This window comes from Drosophila biarmipes, unplaced genomic scaffold (assembly GCF_025231255.1).
Source record: "Drosophila biarmipes strain raj3 unplaced genomic scaffold, RU_DBia_V1.1 ptg000017l, whole genome shotgun sequence".
Classification (NCBI taxonomy): domain Eukaryota; kingdom Metazoa; phylum Arthropoda; class Insecta; order Diptera; family Drosophilidae; genus Drosophila; species Drosophila biarmipes.
Genome location: NW_026114535.1, coordinates 1,635,880 through 1,660,123, shown reverse-complemented (window position 1 = coordinate 1,660,123; position 24,244 = coordinate 1,635,880). Strand labels below are relative to the sequence as shown.

General features: G+C 34.7%; 1 protein-coding gene across 49 annotated transcripts in view; it reads left to right on the top strand.

The window, feature by feature from the left end:
• Positions 1-24,244, top strand: part of LOC108021871 (protein argonaute-3) — a 448,633-nt gene that overhangs the window by 165,622 nt on the left and 258,767 nt on the right. For 45 of the 49 annotated variants that reach the window (XM_050890176.1, XM_050890192.1, XM_050890190.1 and 42 more), the window contains one exon: positions 20,078-20,465. In XM_050890176.1, the coding sequence (XP_050746133.1) occupies positions 20,081-20,465 (385 nt within the window). In that variant the 5' untranslated portion in view covers positions 20,078-20,080. Of the gene's footprint in view, positions 1-1,860; positions 1,895-10,392; positions 10,411-11,435; positions 11,500-20,077; positions 20,466-24,244 lie in introns of those variants that run through there. The other 4 variants (XM_050890203.1, XM_050890209.1, XM_050890198.1 and 1 more) reach the window with 4 other exon arrangements.

Sequence of the window (24,244 nt, the reverse complement as noted above, 5' to 3'; positions counted from 1 at the left end):
ATAAATAAGTTATTACTTAAATTCAATATTTTCAAAAGTGAAACCTCGTTGGAAAAATGCAATATTTCCAAACTGATTTCACTTGGAACTTGTCAGGTGACAGTTTATACAAAAATGAGTTAAAGAAACAAAGTGACTTCAAAAAGTTTCATTTGAATTTTAACTTGTGAAAAAGCGGACAATTTCACTCGTGCAAGGTGCCATTCACTTCGCATTCACAAAGTGATTCACAATTGAAACTTTGTTCGGAACTAAGGGGATGATACATGGATTCAGGGTGAAGATTTTTCGACTAGCGGAACTTTTAGCCGATCTTAGGCTGAAGAATAGTACTAGTAAAATCGATAACGCTTTTGTCTGGTTTGATTTTCAACGCCTCACACAGATGAGATAAAAAAGTACAAGATTTGGCGAGTGATAGTTTAACAAATTAAATTTTTGGCTGTGTACTTTTAGAAGCGGTGTAGAAACCAAAATATAGAAAAGAAAGAAAAAACACAAAAGCCACGCCAAAGACGCCATCAGGAAGTCACATATAGCAATACTGCAACACTGCAAATCCACAGGCAGTGCTGGAATCCAATCCAGCCTTCCATTTTTAAACTTTGGTTTCGACGCGGGCTTCTGCACGGACACAGCCAATGATTTACTTTTTTTTCCTTCAGCCACGGCCAACGGTGCTTACTGAAATTCCTTCGATAAGACTGCTATTTTTTCTAATATTTTCTTAACGAAAGGCGTTAGCCGCATACTTACCTCGCTCACTCCTATAAGTGTTCGCGGTTTCCGTCGCTGTGAGTACTAGGCTCTTTAGGAAAAACTGTTTTCTTACACCAATAGTATCCATTAATGTTGTATATGCACATTGGTTGATTTCGTAAGTTACAAATAAAAAAACATAAGTCTGATATTGGCGATTTTTTGTCCTAAAAATATTTTTTATCAGACAATAAAACAACGGTAATTTCATTTTTGGTCTCTTTAATTCGTGCGCGATACTGTTACCGAGAGAATTGACAAAAAAAAAGTGTGCACGTTCCACAAAAATATTAATTTTTACTCTTAAATCGCGTCTAATTGTCGTTTAATAAAATGAATATTAAAAATAAAGGTATAAACCTTAAACTGAGTAATTGTTATGTCATTTTGTGTTGTGTTATTGTTTTAATGTTATTGTTTCTTCAGTGAACCTTTTAAGTGTTGTATTTTTGTACATAGATAGATTTTAGATAAAGAAAAAGTTGCCAATTTCGTCTCACCCTTTGATGAAACTTATTTGTTAGTACTAGATAATGTTTTTTTATTCTACGTTTTAAAGTTTGAGCACCAACTTTTTGCCACTTTCTGCCTTGTACGCTCTTTTGTGTTTTGTTGTGTTCGTCATATTCGATTGTGCTTTGAAATCTCAGTTGGTCAGAAATCGTAGCTTTTCCGATGTTTTAAAAGGCAAACATCGACGTTAAACCGAAAAATGTTCAATTTTGAATTTAAAATTGATTTTTTAAATAAAATAAATTCTGAGATTTTACTTAAGCTAAAAGTATGCAATTGAATTTAAGTGTTAAAATGTCATTTAAAAGTCATTCCTTGACGTATGGTTTTTTTCTTGTTTTTATTATTTCATTTATCTTATTGGGTCCATAATAGCAGTACGACAATTTTTTACTGAATATCTTCCATTTGGAAGTATTTTTGGGCGCCTCTGCTATACTGGATCAACCAGTGTGTGATATGGTGAACGTGCCCTAATTGGTATTTTAAGGACAAATGCTAACCGATAGCACTTAATTTGAAGTTTTTGCAAATGTCTTTCACAAGGTTTAAATAGTGTCACGCTTTGTTTTCTATAATTTAAATCAATAAAGATATCTTATAATTCCGAAAAATAATTTTCGTAAGTTTTTGCTTTAACAGTATTCTCCAGAAATAAAAATATACATATGCAATGTTTGTATGCCTTATCTACTATAAGATACAATTTTCACAAAAACGTACATTAAGTTCTAGTTCTAAGTTCACATTTTTACGTTCCCTGCGTTTTGTCTTTAACATGATATACAGTGGCTCGCAGCTTATTTCGTGCAGTTACCTAAAAAAAGTTTAAGTCGTTATTCTGGCTAAACTAAAAAAGATAACAGAAAAATTTAAATGCAGTATCTTAATAGGGAATATTAACTTGTTTATTAAACGAAAGCGATTCTCTTAATCATAAAAACAAAAATAATTATTTAATAAAAACAAAATGTACAGACTTTTTCCATGCCGCAGCTTATTTCGTGCAGTATGTTTAAAGCCAAAACATTTAATATTTAGTCTTAAAAATCACAGTTTTTTTTATTATTTGATTATTTAAAATACTAACAAATACATATTTTATGAAATTTTGAGCTTGGTCACACTTGAATAAAGAGATACAGGGGAATTACCGAAATGGCACCACGCACAACCATTGAGCAGCGAGAACTTGTGCTTAAACACTTTATAAGTGGAAAAAGTCAGCGGGTCATTGGAGAAATGGTGTCCCTAAGTCCCAGTACTGTACAATACATCATCCAATGGTTTGTCCGAGAGAACCGCATTGAAGATAAAGGCCGAAAAGCTCCTAATAAAATTTTCAACGATCATGAAGAGCGCCGTATTGTCCGGAAAATTAAGGAAAACCCCAAGCTATCGGCCCCAAAAATAGCTTCAGAGGTCGAGGACGAAATGGGCAAGAAGTGTAGTCCTGATACGGTGCGTCGTGTGCTGCACGATCATAACTTCAATGGTCGAGTAGCACGGAAGAAGCCCTTTATCAGCAAGAAAAATATTGCTGCTCGGCTAAAGTTTACAAAGGAACACATACATTTACCGATTTCGTTCTGAGATGATGTTATCTTTGCTGATGAGTCAAAATTTAACATTTTTGGTTCAGATGGACGACAATATGTGTGGCGGCAACCAAATACAGAGTTGGAAAATAAGCACCTGAAACCTACGGTCAAGCATGGCGGGGGTCACGTCATGGTTTGGGCCTGTATGGCAGCCTCTGGCGTCGGTAACCTCATTTTTATTGATGGCATCATGGATGCCAAAATGTACTTAAACATTTTAAAGGATAACCTACTGCAAACTGCTGAAAAACTCGGCATGCGCGATCGTTTTCGATTTTACCAGGACAACGATCAGAAGCATTCAGCAGAAATTGCGAAGTCTTGGCTTATCTGGAATTGCCCTCATGTCGTTATAACGCCAGCACAGTCTCCAGATTTGAATGTGATTGAAAATTTATGGGAAATATTGGACATTGCTATAAGGAAGAGGAAGATTTCGAACAAAAACGACCTAAAAACTGTTCTTATGGAAGAATGGCAAAAAATTCCAGTGGAAACAACTAAAAAGCTAGTTTCATCCATGAAAAATCGTCTCAAAGTCGTCCTGAACCAGAAAGGAGGACACACTAAATATTAGCGGTTAAATTACAAATATTAAGTTACGTAGAAGCTACTGCACGAAATAAGCTGCGGCATGGAAAAAGCCTGTACATTTTGTTTTTATTAAATAATTATTTTTGTTTTTATGATTAAGAAAATCGCTTTCATTTAATAAATAAGTTAATATTCCCTAATAAGATTCTGCATTAAAATTTTTCTGTTATCTCTTATAGTTTAGCTGGAATAACGACTTAAACTTTTTTTAGGTAACTGCACGAAATAAGCTGCGAGCCACTGTACATATGTATGCTCAATAAACATAACTTAGTAGTCTAATTTAAGACACTTAAATGAGTATTATTTAATTTAATTTTTATCACGGTATTCTGGATGATGGTCAATAATGAATACAATTTTTATTCAAATCGATCCGTTCATCAAAAAAATTATTAGCAATTAATTTGTAACTAAGCAAAAATGTATAATAATAACAAGTGTAGTGCTAACTATCGAGATGCAACCTTTACAAAAGTCTGAAATCTATTATTAAGTGACAACGAGTAGAATCGGACAACTATATCGTTTAGGAGGAATCAAAAAAAACCTTGATGTTTTCTAACATATTAAATGATTAAAATTCCTTCGAATTTTTTTTTTATGAAATCACTCGTTTAGTCCGAATCCTGATAGCCAGCGGATTATTTTTTTTTTTTACAACCCTTACTTTATCGTGCTCTAACTTCTAGTGTTTATTTTGTTTTACTCAAAATTAATTAACTAATGTACATAAACATTACCTAAATATATGGAATTTCAAATTGTATCTTTTAACCGTTAGTTGAAAAAATGTTTTAAATACATTTAGACAAACGGTTTTAACACGGGATGACCACCTTAACTGCAAATAGAACTTGGCGGTCAGCCATGGTCTCTTGTAATTGAATTTTAGAGTTGCCAGTTTTGCTAAACTAATTACATATTAATGAGTTCCTATATAATTTTTAAATTAACAAATTTGTAATATAGGTACAAATATAAAAATAAATAAACAACTGAAAAACATAACGCGTTTTTTGCAACGAGCTACAAATAAAATTTGGAATGAATTAAAAAAAATGGAGGGAATTTTTATCGTTTTTTTTTGTTTTTATTAATTTTATGTTAAATTTTACTTTCTTCAGCAAGTAACATTTTCCCGATGAATCCTATTCCTTCATCGGTTTGAATGATCAAATCTTGTAAACCTACCATATCTTGGACGATGATGTACTATGGTCAGTACAATCAAATGGTCTTTACGACACCAAGCAATGCTTTTTATGCTTATGCTTAACTTTAGTAACACCATGTGAAATTTTTAAGGATTGTTGCTGACTTCAGATATATTAAAAAAAAATGACTATTCTTTTTTTAGACTATTTATTTTACTTCTATATGTTAGAGTAGTCCAATTTTTATTAAATTGATTTCAAAATTCTTAAAACTTCAAAAAATGTTATTTCCAAGCTTAGAAGGTTATATATGAAAAAACACAAAAGATATAATTTTTCATATTTTCCGACTAATTTTGAGATTCTTTCTATGGCAGCTATATGATATAGACGTCAGATTTTTATCAAATTTAATTCGAAATTTAAAACCAATTAAAAAATGTTATTTCCTAGCGTAGGAGGTTATATGCCGAAAAGCACCGAAGATATACTTTTTTGTATATTATTTTACCACTAACTTTCGATCGTTCCTATGGCAGCTATATGATATAGTCGTCCGATTTTGATAAAATTTAATAAAAAATTTAAAACTAATTAAAAAATTTTACTTATAAGCTTAGAAGGTTATATGTAAAACAATACCGAATAGAAAAAAGACTTTTGGGAATGTTTCAGCCCGGTAGCATTAAAACTGAGAGACTAGTTTGCGTAGAAACGGACGGACAGACGGACATGACTAGATAGATTTTCACACAAATTCGGAAGTTTTAATAAGTACTGAATGGGTTAAGAAAAGTAGTGCATCATTCAAACGGAATTTAAATGACCTTTCGTTGATGCCAAAAGTAAAACGAAGCAAGTTCAAGTTAGGAGTATACTTAACTTTTCTTTTGTCAAAAAAAAACTTTTGTCAAAACTTATGCCGACTAGTGTAATACTTTAAAATATAAGTTTTAGTTTATTTATTTCGGCATGTATAAACTACGCGCCATTAAAATAATAATTAAAAATGTTAATGCCTAATAAACCTGATGATGCGCACTACCATTCTAAAGTTCTGCCAAAAATAGCAATACTCCACGCGGATATACTAAATTTACCAGAATTTTTTCTTTAGGTCTATTAGAAGTTTTCTTTTACAGCATTCCAGATCCTCGGGCCATCCTGAGTTCTGCCTGTGGCTAAGACAATAGAGTTCACAACAGCGACGTTTTTTTGGTTTATATTTTTTATTATTTTTATATTTATATTATTTTTGATCATAAAAGTATAAACAAAACTATTTTAAAAAAAATTATTGTTGCAGTTACTAATTTTTTTGTTGTAAGAAACTTTTTGCATTCAAAAACTTCATTTAATTTTCAAGACGAAGAAAAAAGTTATAGAAGTAGATTTTCACAAAAATTAGTCATTTTCAATAATTCTAAATAGGTTAAAAAAAGTATTGTATCATTGAAACGCCATTTAAATTACCTTTTCATTGATGCCTGATTTTATAATATGTAAGTTTCGACCAGCGTATAAAAGTAGGAACCAGACGGATCTTATAGCTTCCAAAGGAATTTACGGAAACAAGAAAGGAAGTTAACTTCGGCAAGCCGAAGTTTGTATACCCTTGCAGTTATAAAAAATAATCAATAATTTTATCAAATTGAGTTCGAAATTCTTAAAAATATAAAAATGTATATTCCCAATATTATAAGATAAAATGTCAAAAAGACCGAAAGCTATAATTTGTTTCACATTATTTCCCACCAATTATCCGATCGTTCCTATGACAGCCATATGATATAGTCGTTCGATTTCAATAAAATTTGATTCGAAATTTAGAAATACTTAAAAAATGTTATTTTCAAGCTTATAAGGTTATATGTTTAAAAACACAAAAGATATAATTTTTGTTTCATGTTTTCCGACTAATTTTCCGATCGTTCCTATGGCAGCCATAAGGTGTAGTCGTCCGATTTTAATAAAATTTAATTCGAAATTCAACACCAAATAAAAATGGAGGTTATAAGTTAATAAACACCGAAGATATAATTTTTCAAAATTATTTTACCACTAATTTTCCGATTGTTCCTATGGGAGCTATATGATATAGTCGTCCGATTTTGATAAAATGTAATTCGAAATTCAGATCTAATTTAAAAATGTTATATAATATAATTTTTTTTTTTAATTTTTTCCCCGATAGTCCCTATGGGAGCTATAAGATATAGTTTTCCGATCCGGCTGGTTCGGACTTATATACTACCTGCAATAGAAAGAAGACTTTTTGGAAAGTTTCAGCCGGATAGCTTTAAAACTGAGAGACTAGCTTACGTAGAAGCGGACGGACAGACGGACGGACAGACGGACATGGCTAAATCGACTCGTATTGTGACGCTGATCAAGAATATATATACTTTAGGGGGTCGGAAACGTCTCCTTCACTGCGTTTCAAACTTCTGACTGAAATCTGAGTTCTGAGTTTCGAATTTAATTTCATCGAAATCGGAGCATTATATCATAGTCATCGGAACGTTCGAAAAATTGGTAGATTCGTCAGAAAGTATGTAACAGATAAAACGAAGCGTTCCCGAACCCATAAAGTATACGAGGTGACTTTGTATTTTCAAGAAAAACAATTAATTTATTTTTTAATATTAATGTTGTCCCCTTCAAAGTAATCTCCCTCAGATACAATACACTTATGCCAACGGTTTTTCCAATCCTCAAAGCACTTCCTATAAGCACTTTTCGGTATAGCCTTGAGCTCTCCCAGCGATGCAGTCTTTATCTCTTCAATCGTTCCAAATCTCCGTCCTTTCATAGGTCTCTTTAGTTTTGGGAACAAGAAAAAGTCACATGGGGACAAATCCGGTGAATATGGTGGCTGAGGCATTATTGTGGTGTTGTTTTTGGCCAAAAAATCTCACACAAGCAAAGATGAGTGAACAGGGTCATTATCGTGATGCAAAAGCCATGAATTGTTTTTCCACAATTCTGGACGTTTCTTACGTATTGCTTATCGCAAACGGCGCATAACTTCCAGATAATACAGTTTATTGACCGTACGACCATATGGTAAGAACTCCTGATGCACCACGCCATGGTAATCGAAGAATACAGTGATCAAAACTTTGACATTTGATCGAACTTGGCGTGCTTTTTTCGGTCTTGGCTCACCTGGGCTCTTCCATTGTGACGATTGGGCTTTGGCTTCGATATCATAACCATATACCCAAGATTCGTCACCAGCTATGACCCTTTTGAGTAAATCTGTGTCGTCGTTAACGTCATCCAACAGTTCTTGAGCGATGCTCATGCGACGGTTCTTTTGGTCAAAATTTAGCAATTTTGGAACAAACTTCGCTGACACGCGACTTATGCCCAAAACGTTTGAAAAAATTTCATGGCACGAGCCAAGCGATATACCGACATCTTCAGCAACCTCTCTGATAGTGATTCGACGATTTTCCAAAACAATTTTCTTCACTGCTTGAACGTTTTCATAAGTTGTTGACGTGCTTAAGCGTCCAGAGCGAGGCTCGTCATTGGCATCTTCCCGGCCATCTTGGAAGAGTTTGTACCACTTGTAAACATATTTTTTACTCAGAACAGTTTCACTTAATTTTATTTTTTATACAAAATTTGATGCAAATCCTTTGATCCATATTTTTCGATAGCAAAAAATCGCTGAGCACGCAAAACAACTTGTTACCTTTACGCCTCTCACAACTAAACAAAAAAAGGGGATTCAATTGAAACTTGGTACAGATGTTAGGGAAGAGTGTACCAACATAACAAAACAAAAAAATCGATAATCGAAAATATGTTGCCCGCGCAATTTGAAAAGTCACCTTACTTTTTGAACACACCTCGTATATATTTTTGATAAGCATGACTAGCCGAGACGATCTAGCCATGTCCGTCCGTCTGTATGAACGGTGATAAACAAAATGTATTTGTCTTATTAATACCTATCATTTCACCTTAAATAAATGTGTCACGCCCACTGTTTTTTTGATCAAATATATTTGTTCTCATCAAAACCTTTCGATTGATTTAAAAAATGTTTGCCACGCCCACTCTAACGAACCCAAACGGCTAAAAAACTTAAAACTGTCTGCCGCCCACATGACATATACCGAAATAGCCGGTAGGTGGCGCGTTACAATATTTTTTTTGCTGCTTATACATCTCCATTTTCATTTTGCTCACTCAAGCTTAGTAACGGTTATCTGATATTCGAGGGACTCGACTATAGCGTTCTTCCATGAATATTTTTAAGAATTTCAAAAATCAAAGAAACGGTCAGAGATATAATTATATAATACTTTTCAACAATCAACTGAAAGGGTATACAAACTTTGTAACGCCCACAAACCGGCTGAAACTATGGCTTCTACTGATATAAAGTTAGGAAAGGCTTAAACAACTTTGATTGATATGTATTTGTCTAGTCAATACCCATTCTTACGTTTATAAGAGAACTGTTCGCTTATAATCCGCAAACTATTAAACGGGATTTCAAATTATTATTCGATTATTATTTATTTATTGAATTCAAAATTCTTCAAAATATAAAAAATTATATTCCCAATATTATAAGAAAAAATGTCAAAAAGCCCCAAAGCTAAATTTGTTTCATATTATTTTCCCACCAATTTTCCGATCGTTCCAATGACAGCTATATGATATAGTCGTCCGATTTTGATAAAATTTAATTTGAAATTCAGAACTGATTTCAAATTTTATGTCCAAGCTTAGAAGGTTGTATGTTAAAAAACACCAAAGATATAATTTTTTCGACTTATATACTACCTGCAATAAAAAGAATACTTTTGGGAAAGGTTCAGCCCGGTAGCTTTAAAACTGAGAGACTAGTTTGCGTAGAAACGGACGGATAGACGGACATGGCTAGATCGACTCGTCTAGTGACGCTGATCAAGAATATATATACCTTATGGGGTCGGAAACGTCTCTGCAAACTTCTGTAAGTAAAATGTAAATAAATAAGTTATTACTTAAATTCAATATTTTCAAAAGTGAAACCTCGTTGGAAAAATGCAATATTTCCAAACTGATTTCACTTGGAACTTGTCAGGTGACAGTTTATACAAAAATGAGTTAAAGAAACAAAGTGACTTCAAAAAGTTTCATTTGACTTTTAACTTGTGAAAAAGCGGACAATTTCACTCGTGCAAGGTGCCATTCACTTCGCATTCACAAATTGATGCACAATTTAAACTTTTTTCGGAACTAAGGGGATGATACATGGATTCAGGGTGAAGATTTTTCGACTAGCGGAACTTTTAGCCGATCTTAGGCTGAAGAATAGTACTAGTAAAATCGATAACGCTTTTGTCTGGTTTGATTTTCAACGCCTCACACAGATGAGATAAAAAAATACAAGATTTGGCGAGTGATAGTTTAACAAATTAAATTTTTGGCTGTGTACTTTTAGAAGCGGTGTAGAAACCAAAATATAGAAAAGAAAGAGAAAACCCAAAAGCCACGCCAAAGACGCCATCAGGAAGTCACATATAGCAATACTGCAACACTGCAAATCCACAGGCAGTGCTGGAATCCAATCCAGCCTTCCATTTTTAATCTTTGGTTTCGACGCGGGCTTCTGCACGGACACAGCCAATGATTTACTTTTTTTCCTTCAGCCACGGCCAACGGTGCTTACTGAAATTCCTTCGATAAGACTGCTATTTTTTCTGGTATTTTCTTAACGAAAGGCGTTAGCCGCATACTTACCTCGCTCACTCCTATAAGTGTTCGCGGTTTCCGTCGCTGTGAGTACTAGGCTTTTTAGGAAAAAATGTTTTCTTACACCAATAGTATACATTAATGTTGTATATGCACATTGGTTGATTTCGTAAGTTAAAAATAAAAAAACATAAGTCTGATATTGGCGATTTTTTGTCCTAAAAATATTTTTTATCAGACAATAAAACAACGGTAATTTCATTTTTGGTCTCTTTAATTCGTGCGCCGAGAGAATTGACAAAAAAAAAGTGTGCACGTTCCACAAAAATATTAATTTTTACTTTTAAATCGCGTCTAATTGTCGTTTAATAAAATGAATATTAAAAATAAAGGTATAAACCTTAAACTGAGTAATTGTTATGTCATTTTGTGTTGTGTTATTGTTTTAATGTTAGTGTTTCTTCAGTGAACCTTTTAAGTGTTGTATTTTTGTACATAGATAGATTTTAGATAAAGAAAAAGTTGCCAATTTCGTCTCACCCTTTGATGAAACTTATTTGTTAGTACTAGATAATGTTTTTTTATTCTACGTTTTAAAGTTCGAGCTCCAACTTTTTGCCACTTTCTGCCTTGTACGCTCTTTTGTGTTTTGTTGTTTTCGTCATATTCGATTGTGCTTTGAAATCTCAGTTGGTCAGAAATCGTAGCTTTTCCGATGTTTTAAAAGGCAAACATCGACGTTAAACCGAAAAATGTTCAATTTTGAATTTAAAATTGATTTTTTAAATAAAATAAATTCTGAGATTTTACTTAAGCTAAAAGTATGCAATTTAAGTGTTAAAAAGTCATTTTCTAGTATATTGCTTCCTTGACGAATGGTTTTTTTCTTGTTTTTATTATTTCATTTATCTTATTGGGTCCATAATAGCAGTACAACAATTTTTTACTGAATATCTTCCATCTGGAAGTATTTTTGGGCGCCTCTGCTATACTGGATCAACCAGTGTGTGATATGGTGAACGTGCCCTAATTGGTATTTTAAGGACAAATGCTAACCGATAGCACTTAATTTGAAGTTTTTGCAAATGTCTTTCACAAGGTTTAAATAGTGTCACGCTGTGTTTTCTATAATCCAAATCAATAAAGATAGCTTATAATTCCGAAAAATAATTTTCGTAAGTTTTTGCTTTAACAGTATTCTCCAGAAATAAAAATATACATATGCAATGTGTGTATGCCCTATCTACTATAAGATACAATTTTCACAAAAACGTACATTAAGTTCTAGTTCTAAGTTCACATTTTTACGTTCCCTGCGTTTTGTCTTTAACATGATATACATATGTATGCTCAATAAACATAACTTAGTAGTCTAATTTAAGACACTTAAATGAGTATTATTTAATTTAATTTTTATCACGGTATTCTGGATGATGGTCAATAATGAATACAATTTTTATTTTCAACGTCCAGACGGATGGAAAAAATATTTTCAAATCGATCCGTTCATCAAAAAAATTATTAGCAATTAATTTGTAACTAAGCAAAAATGTATAATAATAACAAGTGTAGTGCTAACTATCGAGATGCAACCTTTACAAAAGTCTGAAATCTATTATTAAGTGACAACGAGTAGAATCGGACAACTATATCGTATAGGAGGAATAAAAAAAAACCTTGATGTTTTCTAACATATTAAATGATTAAAATGCCTTCGAATTTTTTTTTATGAAATCACTCGTTCAGTCCGAATCCTGATAGCCAGCGGATTATTTTTTTTTTTTTACAACCCTTACTTTATCGTGCTCTAACTTCTAGTGTTTATTTTGTTTTACTCAAAATTAATTAACTAATGTACATAAACATTACCTAAATATATGGAATTTCAAATTGTATCTTTTAACCGTTAGTTGAAAAAATGTTTTAAATACATTTAGACAAACGGTTTTAACACGGGATGACCACCTTAACTGCAAATAGAACTTGGCGGTCAGCCATGGTCTCTTGTAATTGAATTTTAGAGTTGCCAGTTTTGCTAAACTAATTACATATTAATGAGTTCCTATACAATTTTTAAATTAATAAATTTGTAATATAGGTACAAATTAAAAAATAAATAAACAACTGAAAAACATGACGCGTTTTTTGCAACGAGCTACAAATAAAATTTGGCATGAATTAAAAAAAATTGCGGCAATTTTTATCGTTTTTTTTTTGTTTTTATTAATTTTATGTTAAATTTTACTTTCTTCAGCAAGTAACATTTTCCCGATGAATCCTATTCCTTCATCGGTTTGAATGATCAAATCTTGTAAACCTACCATATCTTGGACGATGATGTACTATGGTCAGTACAATCAAATGGTCTTTACGACACCAAGCAATGCTTTTTATGCTTATGCTTAACTTTAGTAACACCATGTGAAATTTTTAAGGATTGTTGCTGACTTCAGATATATTAAAAATAAATGACTTTATTCTTTTTTTAGACTATTTTTTTTTTATTTTCAGAAGAGTAGTCCAATTTTTATTAAATTGAATTCAAAATTCTTAAAACTTCAAAAAATGTTATTTCCAAGCTTAGAAGGTTATATGTGAAAAAACACAAAAGATATAATTTTTCATATTTTTCGACTAATTTTGCGATTCTTTCTATGGCAGCTATATGATATAGACGTCAGATTTTTATCAAATTTAATTCGAAATTTAAAACCAATTAAAAAATGTTATTTCCTAGCGTAGGAGGTTATATGCCGAAAAGCACCGAAGATATACTTTTTTGTATATTATTTTACCACTAACTTTCGATCGTTCCTATGGCAGCTATATGATATAGTCGTCCGATTTTGATAAAATTTAATTTAAAATTCAAAACTAATTAAAAAATTTTACTTTTAAGCTTAGAAGGTTATATGTAAAACAATACCGAAGATATAATCTTTTTTTTAATTGTTTCCCCTATAGTTCCTATAAGATATAGTTGTCTGATCCGGCTGGTTCCGACTTATATATTACCTGCAATAGAAAAAAGACTTTTGGGAATGTTTCAGCCCGGTAGCATTAAAACTGAGAGACTAGTTTGCGTAGAAACGGACGGACAGACGGACATGACTAGATCGACTCGTCTAGTGACGCTGATCAAGAATATATATATTTATGGGGTCGGAAACGTCTCCTTGCGTTGCGTTCTGGCTGAAATCATTACACCCTCTGCAAGGGTATAATAACTTTAGCAACTTTAAAGGATCGAACGACCATAAAAAATATCGCATAAATCTGTCTGACGTCTACATAACCGTATATTGAAACATCGTGTACGAGTATGTGTCGCTTTCCAACCTCTTTTTTTGTCCGTGTATATATTTAAATCCTTCGTGGCCCCTTGAGCTGAGTAATGAGAATCAAACAAAAGCACCTATTAACTATTAGAAAATGTGGTCACGATCGTACCTTCAACCAATTAAAGTTCTAATATCAACTTTTCGGATGAATTATCCGATCTAAATTGCTAAATTTTTTAATAGACCCAACTTTTTTAAAATAAAACAATTTAAGTGAGAAAGTTCAGGGCAGGTAAAAGTTCAATCAAAAATATGTTCTTCTCTATTTGATTGGCTGTTTGGCAAGGGATAAAATTTATATTATAATTTATATAGGATATATGTATGGTAGACATGATGAGGTTTTTTTAATAATGGCTGCGTCTTTGCTTACATTGCTGTTGCAGGGTTGAACGATGGAGCTGGGATGTAAAATTATGTTGAACTAAAGTTGCTAGTTTTCTGTTTTCATAAGAATAAAATGGGTGTAAACTGTTAGAATCGTATTTTGGATGTAGTTTATACAAAATTGTTTTTTGGGAGAGATATAGGTGGATATTAGTGTAAGTTAGGATTTTGAATTTTTCATTGTGCCTATTGCGTCAAGGCCAGAAATCAGTAGGTGTTCTGTGTTTATGAAATAGATTTGTGCACAAGGCTATTTGTGCCCAGAGCTTGAAAAACATTGAATGTTGCGAAGTTGGGTTACATCGATCTTTCCGATGCGCTCTATAAGTCAAATTACAAACCAACAAGGAAAAACGCTATAGTCGAGTGCCTCGAAACGAAAAGGCGAACGGAGATATATATATAAGCAGAAAAGCGATATTTTAGGGCGCCACCTACCGGCTATTTCAGTAGATGTTATGTGGTCGGCAGACAGATTTAAGCGTTTAATCCGTTTGTGGGCGTTTTTAATCGATAGGTATTGATGAGACAAACACATTTCACATAAAAGTTTGTTTCTATCGTAAAAACTGTAAGTCGGAAACGCTTCCTTCTACCTGTTACATACTTTCCGACGAATCTAGCATACTCTTTTACTCTACCAGTAACGGTTCTAAGTTTGGCTGTTCTATATTTTATAGTTTCCAAGATCTCAGCGTTCATAGATCGACTTGGCTAGTGATCCTGATCAGGAATATATATATCCTTTATGAAATCGGAAACGCTTCCTTCTACCAGTTACATACCTTCCGACGAATCTAGTACACTCATTTACTCTACGAGTAACGGGGAAAAAATTTAAAAAAAATGATCTTCGGTGTTTTTTAACGTATAGCCTTCTTAGCTTGGTATGAACATTTTTTAATTAGTTCTGAATTTCGAATTAAATTTTATCAAAATTGGATGGCTCTATCATATAGCTGCCATAGGAACGATCGGAAAATTAATGGTAAAATAATATTGAGAAAATATACCTTCGGTGTTTTTTAACTTATAACCTTCTACGATTGGAAATAACATTTTTTATTTGGTTGAGTTTCGAATCAAGCATATATATAACCTTCTAAGCTGGAAATGCTTAAGAATTTCGAATTCAATTTAATAAAAATCGTACTTCTCTAACTAACATATAGATGTAAAAAAATGGCATAAAACAAAGAATGATATAATTTATTTTTAATATCACTGAAGTCAGCAACAATCCTTAAAAATATTACATGGTGCTACTAAAGTTCATTATTTCTTCTAGCAAGGGTATACAAGGGTATCGGCTTGCCGAAGTTAACATCCTTTCTTGTCTTCTTATTTTCATCAAGTAGTTTATGAGATAGAAATTTGCGTTCAAGAAAGTTATGTTGTTAACTATGGATGGTTTTAGAGAACATCTGCTATTTCTTCGCTAGAAACTTTAAAACATATTTGTCGGTGTTCTTAAAAAATCAACAAACTAGTTTTTTTAGATGTTGTATTATATTCGTGTCTAATCGCAACATGTATATAATTTGTATAGAATGTGGAGATTTTAACCTTTGGTACGAAGGTTAGGCCTTCCCGATGAATAAACGACTTGAAATTTAACCTAAAAACTGAATGCAGGGAACGTACATTCTGGCGACCGTGACAGGATCTCGGTTCTGTAACAAAGTTCCAGTTCAATTCGCATACCTCCGCAGTTTGTTTGAGAAAGGTCAACAATATATTTTACAGTTCGAGATATCGTTCTCACATCTACCAAACTCATAAATCGAAGTAAGCCGGGAGTATGCATATTATATTGTTGCGTTAGTTCGATTTGAATACGCGGAAAAAAAAACGGAATAAAGGAAGAAAATTTGTGCACCTGTCCGACACCGCCTCGAGTGTTGTCTCTTCTTTCTAAGTTTCGGAGGAGATCTCAGGATAGGCTCAAAGAGCGGTACGACAAGGAGCTACTCATTCTTCTGAAGCTTCTGCGCTCTACCCAGTAAGGTACCCTGTTTCTGCACTGCGCGCACTGAGACGTTATCAGCTTGGGACAACACAGCAAATTCCTGGATTAGATAAATTAGCTACTTTTGCTGCGCTTAGCGTCAATGAGCGGTTAAATAATGCAAAACAATTGTCATTGTGCCTTAACTACCTTGGAAAAGTGCACATGCAGGGCAAATGCATCTCCAAATTTAAATGCTAAAACTGACAGAGATTAAACCACACTAGTTAGCACCGAATCAGACTTCCGAGGATTTGGCAAAGCGGCTCCAGTTTACCCGTGTACGGCAGATGTGGCATTGCAGATGCTCGTGCTAAAATGTAGAGCACTTCAGAAACCAACAGATGATCATTTTCACTCGGAATCGAATCAACAAACCAAGCAAGATCGTTATTTTAATCGCTACCCGGTACTCTATCTGCTAAATTCTTTTCTTGGTTGGCTTATCGGCTGGAATCGACGACCCTAGGTATTCGCGATCTCAACGTCATCTTGCAGCGTTTTTGGAAAGTCGAAAAAGTGAACACAGATCACCTCACCGAGGAAGAAGAAACCTGCCGAAAACACTTCACATCCAAGGTGACAGTCCTTCATTCCGGACAAGTTTAGGTATGACTACCATTTAAGCACCCTCCAGAAACTTTTCGATGGAAATTCCCAGGTACCGACTTTGGATAAGGAGTCTTTAATGTATCGCCCAACGGAAACAAGAATTGCATCCTATTGGTGCGTCTGTATTCTGGCGGGAGCAGGATTTTCAATTACAAAATGGAGTGCAAGTCACTTCATCAAAACAAATACGGGGTTTTATATCAAGCAAAGTGGAGACACGGTGACAAAGGCTCTCGGGATGGCTTGGAATACACTATGGGATGTATTTTGTTTTCGATAATTGCGAAGCGGCGATCTACTAAGCTGAGCATAGTGGTCGTTCGCTACAAAATCTTCGCTCAACAAATCTGGCTGCAAAGAATGGGATAGGACATAATTATCTAACATCAACCCGAACTACGTTGGATCAACTTACGTTCATAGCAGATCAAATGCTTTCTTGCCATTTCAATCCAAGCCCAGTGGTGGCTGCAAAATAAACGCTTCGTTGCCCAGGAAATCTCTTAGCTCGCCACAAATCAAGAAATCAAGTATAAAACTATTAGAGGATTGTTAATGGTTGAAGTCGGACCCCATACACTTGCCGTACTACAAATAGAGTAAATTTTCCTAGAACTTTGTCAATAGTGTGCAAGTTAACAACCAACTCCCAGCTTAGGCTGAGCAGGCCAATTCTTCTTTCCTTTATTAATATTAATCATTTATCAATGTTTATCATTTTCTAGTATTAATCATTTTTTATTATTATTATTAATATTACAATTTTCTCTCATGCATGGTCCACCCTAAATTGGGTCCACCTTATTGGTCCTAGAGCTGAGGCAGCACATTGTACCATTCCTAGCCGTGGCTCCTTTTCATTGGCTGACAGTAATCGTAAGACTTCTGCAAAATGTGCGAGGTCAGCGGTCTGCCACGGGCATCCGGCATTGCATGAGCTTTTGTTAAATCTTAAGTTTCAGTTTTGATTTGGATTTGAAATAAGGAGCACTAGCTCGATTATAAAACTCCGGCATTGCATAGGACCCATATGCACGCGGGAGCCAAAGCGGTCGTCAAACTCTTTCGTCTGCACGTCGGATTGCAAATGCTAAAAAACTGGCATCGTCTGTAGTAAGACCATTAATAGCCCAGACTGACTAATTAAATAATTTTTCGATTCCTTTTGACCGGTTTCAGACCGTCCAACAATTTAGTGTAATTGACGCAAATATATGCGCAGCAAGGTGTACATATCTTTGGTGAACTGTGTTTGCTTATCGTTAAAGGCGGTACACATTGATCTTCTTTTAGACTAATTCTTCCATTGGCTTATCCATCAGCAATCAGTTATCATATTTTTTGGTTGAACGCTCATGATACCTATCGATATCAAAAAAATAAAACATTTTACCTAATAATCTTCACAATGCAATCTAAATGACTTATGGCTTAGACAAAATAGTTAAAATGAAATGGTTTTTTACTTATATAATATAAAAATATATGATCACAGCAATCGTTGACATATAAAAATCAAAGAGGGGAAAATAGTTGTACAAGTTTAATTATATTCATTTTTGTATAATGTATCACCATTTTACATCATGATTATTAATCATTTGTGTTCAGCAGAATTATCGCATAGATTTCATCAGTGATCAGATATCATGTTGTTCTGCTGAACGTAGCCATTCTTCCGTTGAATCATTTTTTTCTCGTCGTAGCAGCCCTTGTCGCATATTTCTCTGAAGCCTCTGTCCAACTCAACCGCTTCAAGCTGGATCTCTCCAGCCAGCAATGTAAACAGGGCCAGGATAGTGGATAACAATTCTGCTTTATGGGAAGGTGCGGTGAAAAAGTGTATGTCGAGCATCGGAATTCTCAACCAATTGCTCTTAACCCTGGTCATGTTTTCACTGGCTCATCCCTTTAGCCATTGGAAAATGGCTGCCGCAACCGGCAGTAGAGGACAGCAAGTTACCGTATCTTACGTGATATCAACGCATTGCATAAACGAAGAGATGCCTTATGGGACCTGTGGCTGCCCGATAGCCTGCACACACTGGGAACAAAGTGGACTTATCCAATGGAAAACCTCAGACCTGGAGAGGTTGTTCTCATACATGAGGAAAATAGCCCGCCACAGCTTTTGGCGTAAACAGTCTTCTATAGCTTTGTTGGGGTTTAAAGTAGCAAAAAACCATTCATACGATGGCTCTCTTAACATTCCCTCCAGTTCTATCCAGTAACCTTATGAATGCTTAATAGGCATTTTCGGATTTTCTCTTACATTGCGATTTGTATAATTTTTGAGGCAGCTTGCAAATTATTGGAATTTTTAAGGAAACAGTGACAGTCTTGTTTGCTGAACTGAAGTGCGCCGCCTCACTAAAAGATTTAAGCAATGATATGATTTCGACACACAACTTTCCTAAAAACATCCCACTCTGTTATGACGACCTGCAAGGTTTCTGCAATTTTCTTGCATTATGCAACACAGCCAAGTTCAACTCAAACTTACTATTTAATTGGCATGATACTGTAATACATCCGCCAAGTGTTATTAAGTCCAGCAATCTGTTGTACGCTTAAATGGTCAAAAAATAATAAATATATTTAATTTTTACAAATTGGAGTGCTTAATAAAAGAGCGTAAAACTTATTGTTTAACATTTAGAAATTGCATATTACGCACTTGATTATTGCCGCTTGTTTGAAACGCAGTGATGGAGACGTTTCCGAACCTATAAAGTATATATATTCTTGATCAGCGGCACTAGACGAGTCGATCTAGCCATTTCCATCTGTCCGCCCGTCTGTCCGTTTCTCCGTTTCTACGCAAACTAGTCTCTCAGTTTTAAAGCTATCGGGCTAAAACTTTCCCAAAAGAATTATTTCTTTTGCTACTACCTGCAACATAAGTAAGTAAGCAAAGTAGTAAGTATATATAAGTCGGAACCAGCCTGATCGGATCGGGCAACTATATCTTATAGCTCCCATAGGAACTTTTGGGGAAACAATTTTAAAAGAAAAGTATATCTTTGGTGTTTTTTAACAAATAACCTCCTACGCTTAGAAATAAAAATTTTCAATTCATTTTGAATTTAAAATTAAATTTTATCAACATCGGATGCCATGTGAAAGATATAAAAATTGGTTGGCAAATAATATATGGCTGTCAAGAAATAATAAAATAATTATTAAAAAAATTTTTTTTTGTAATGTCATTGAACAGTTACTAGCAATAATCATTAAAAATTGAACATGGGTTTACTATTACTATTACTATTTCTAATAACTGCAAGGGTATACAAACTTCGACTTGCCGAAGTTAGCTTCCTTTTTTGTTTAATAACAACGTTATTTATATATTTATATATTTATTTATTTATTTATTTATTTATTATATCAATTGTTTTTCAGAGCATGTCTGGCAGAGGAAATTTACTAAGTTTATTTCGTAAACAAGCGCATACTTCGATTATTTCATCTTCGAGTGATGATCCCGACAGTGGGTTGGATGTCGACCATTCAGGTGCAAGTGGAGAATCTTTTCGACTTGGAAAGAATATAGAAACGGATCTTATAACCACTCTGCAAAACTTAAATATTTCGGTCGGTCGAGGGCGTGCCCAGCTTTTACATACATTAAAAAATGATAACCCCACATTAACAAAAAAAGTTCCTTTTGAATGTCAAGATTCAAAGAATTCAAAAGACAGCCTATCTGAAAATTCGAAATTACCGCGTTTTAAGCCAAATACTTCAAGAAACGACTTATATTATCCCAATGTAGTGCATGGATCAAGAGGTAAAATCAAACATTAAAATCATGATATTATATTGACTTTCAAACCCATTAAGTAATTAGTTATTTGACAAATATTAAGTCTTGAATAGTTGCGCAACTAATGGGAGCAAAAGGGAGATGAAGATTATTGACAAGCAGGAAAGCGAGATTGAATTGATTTGTGGGCGTGAAAGTGGGCGTTACAAACTTTTTTTTGGTCAAACCTCAGGTATTCTCTAAAAAAGCACTTAAGTTGAATGTTTTCGACTAAAAAACTAAGAACAAATAACAGGTCATCCAATGTGCCAAAAAACTAAAAAGTTTATTTTTGGCGTATCAAAATGTAAGGGGACTAAATATCAAGCTACCCAAGCCCTATGCTGACTCCTCTGCATTTACTGAAGATGTTTTAGGTTTTATGGAAATTTAGCTAAAACCAGAGATATCCGACTCTACAGTTCTGTCTAATAACTTGTTACGTGGGCATATTAGTGCCTGAGGACTCGAGCCGAGGGAGACAGATGTTCAGGCACCATTTTTGCCGGCATAAGCTACGTCGTATTCGTGTCATGGGGTCTTGGTAAGCCTCTCTCCTCTCCAACATAACGGGAATAAATATTTTAAGTGCCTGAAAAAAATAATATTAGAGCGTAAAGTTCGTCAGTCGTTAGTCCACACTGCCCCACAAGCTTAGCTGTCGCTTGATCGCAATACGATCGCGCTGTGTTTCGGCCATATTCCCTCCCCTTCACACATTTGTGTGCCAATGGATCATCGGGGGACGCGTAAAACGATCCCCTATTGTCAAGGTTGTCCGTCGAAAGTTATGTCACTGTTCTTGACCTACTCCACTTCGTACATCAGCACACCCCCCATGTTAAAATTCTAGTTCACCATGGTTTCAAATTCGTTTTCACATTATAAGTTTAATGATTAATATATGCATGTTGGCATATCCGGTATTAGCGGAGAGTATCGAATTTACCACCCGTAAGGTGCGCATATCAGCAAAACGCAGACCATTCACGACTACAAATGTCGCTCAGAGGGCTCTTGAATTTGTACATACAATTACAAGGCTGATACTCGCCGCTGAAATATTAATAACAGCCTATAAAAAAAACTGTTTGGACTGCACGAATAAATTTATATGTATGCTTTATGAAAGGAACCGAGTTCCGACAAACTTACCTCCGACGCTCCGGATCCTGGGACTTGCAAAATATAATATTGGATATATATGTAAATATACGTGCACTAAAATACTGTTGCATTAGAATACCAATTCACTTAAACACAAAAAATATACATGTGCCTGAGGCACGCGTCGTCCGTAACGCTGGTAGTGAGGCTCGTCTTCGCTAATTATTTATCAGGATCAGCACTACCGATTCATTTGATTTAAATGTATTTCAATGCATTTTTGAATGCTTCCCATGTTTTTGATTTTCACTTGTGTTTTGGTTGTATTATATGCGGCTATTTGTCTTTGGTTATGCATAAGTTCACTTTAGTTGATTCGATGGACGCATTTACATTGCACCACCACTTTTTTGAAGTATGCTGTTGGACTCTGATCGGGTGGCTCCTACAGCTGAACAATCTTCGGAAGTATGAGTATTTCGAGTACTGCGGCTACAAGCAACCCAGTATGTCGAATGTCGTCCTTGTGGTTGATATTCCGTCCTTCATTGATTATAATCGCGGCGAAGGTCCGACATATGAAAATCTTTTGAGCTATGGGTGTCCAGGATCCTGCTGGATCCTGGTGGCTGGTCTTGGAGGAGAGGACTCCGTAGACGACTGCTCCTGGAAAGGTCGCCTTTGATCGGAGCCGGCGGCTTCCGCATGCAATTTCTTTTGACATTATAAGCCTAAGTGTGGTTAGTCAAATGCACCTCTCCCTCCGACTTAAGATTCGTCGTTGCATCTTTCTATATGGAGGGCGTACAAAACAAACTTTTATACTTACAGGACCGATCGCCACTCACGTAGGAGGGCGGTGTCCTGATTGCCGTTACCTCTAGCATAACATCTGAAAGAATTCTCATTCATATTCCCAATGAAATTGAATTTCTAAGTGTGAAAGTTTCTTTGCAATCTTTATCTGTTTTTGTTCCATGTTCTTATATTACACCTGGATCTGACCTAGTAATTTATGAGCACCATCTGTTTGCAATAAAATCTGTTCTATCCCTTCTTTCTAACAGAGATCTTTTGAATGTTTTAGGTGACTTTAATCTACCTGATATTTCTTGGTCTCCTCCTACTGACTCATTTGTCGCTATGCCGTTATCAGCCCATGATTTTGTGGGTGGCCTTTTAGAATTATCGTTACAGCAAGTAATCTTTATAAAAAATTCCTTAAGAAGACAATTAGATCTTGTGTTTGTTTCAGACCCGTCTGAAATCACAGTATGTAGAATTGACGCTCTTGTTGTACCTGAACACCGATATCATCCAACTATGGAATTGACAATTTCCCTCTCCTGCTCCTTTAGTTTCTCCAACTAAAATGAGATGTTTTCGTAAATGTGACTATAATAAACAGACTTGTACAATTGTACAGACATTGAAAGTGCCACTGATCTATTTTATATAGTGTTAAATACTTTTTTTAATGAATGCGTTCCTTATAGATTTCCTTCAATTCTAAACAGGCCTCCTTGGTTTACAAATGCGCCACAAAGACTTCAGAACCTTAAATTAAACACTTATAAAATGTATAAAAAGACGAACGGATTTTAATATTATCAACAGTCATTCCTATTCTATGTATCTAAATCGATGTAAATTTGAATTTTCAAATGAACCGAAACAGTTTTATAACTTTGTTAATGCCAAGCGTAAGTCATCAGTATTGCCTTCTTCGGTACGTCTAAACTCAATGGAGGCATCGACGGATTCTGAAATTGCTGATTTATGTGCTGAGTTTTTCCAAACTACTTATAGTTCGACGGCTTGGTCAAATTCTAACCCTCTTAATAGGGCAAATAGTATTTTCTCCCCTGTAATCACCGAAAGCTCTCTCGTAAGAGATTAAGCAACAACAACGCCAACATGTTCTCCCGGTCCAGATGGACTTCTTGGATGTGTCAAGTTAAGTTTTGTGCGTCAACCATTTGTAAACCGTTTCTTAAACTTTTTAATTTGTCATCATCATCATTTCATCATCAGTTTTTCCTTCTATCTGGAAGGACTTTTTTATTATTCCACTTCATAAGAAAGGTGCGAAGGCAGATGCTTAAAATTATAGAGGTATTTCTAAATTGTCGGCAATTCCTAAAGCATTTGAACGTATTATCACTTCTCATTTGCAACATATATGTTCCTCGCTTATATCACTGTGTCAGCATGGTTTTGTTAAGCGAAGATCGACATACATCAACCTTCTTGAATTGTCATCTATTGTAATAAATGGGTTTAAAAAAAAAATGCAGACTGACATTGTGTATACAGGGTTGCCCATATTCGACGGACCCATCTGACGACGCCATAACTTTTGACAGAGATGCCAGATCGCTTAATGACATACCGCGTTTGAAGCGTCAATCCAAGCAGATTTTTACCATGGACCAATACACGCCACGCGAGCGCTCTGAAATAGTTGAAATTTACATTCAACAGAAGAAGTCAATTGTGAAAACTCAACGTGCTTTTAAAAAATTAAAAAATGTGAAAAGTGCGCCTTCTAAGAACACCATTAAGCTTTTATACGAAAAATTTACGACTGGTGAGGCTCTTTCTAATCCGAAGAGGCCAAATAAAAGTCGACCAAGGCGATCGGACGAGAATATCGC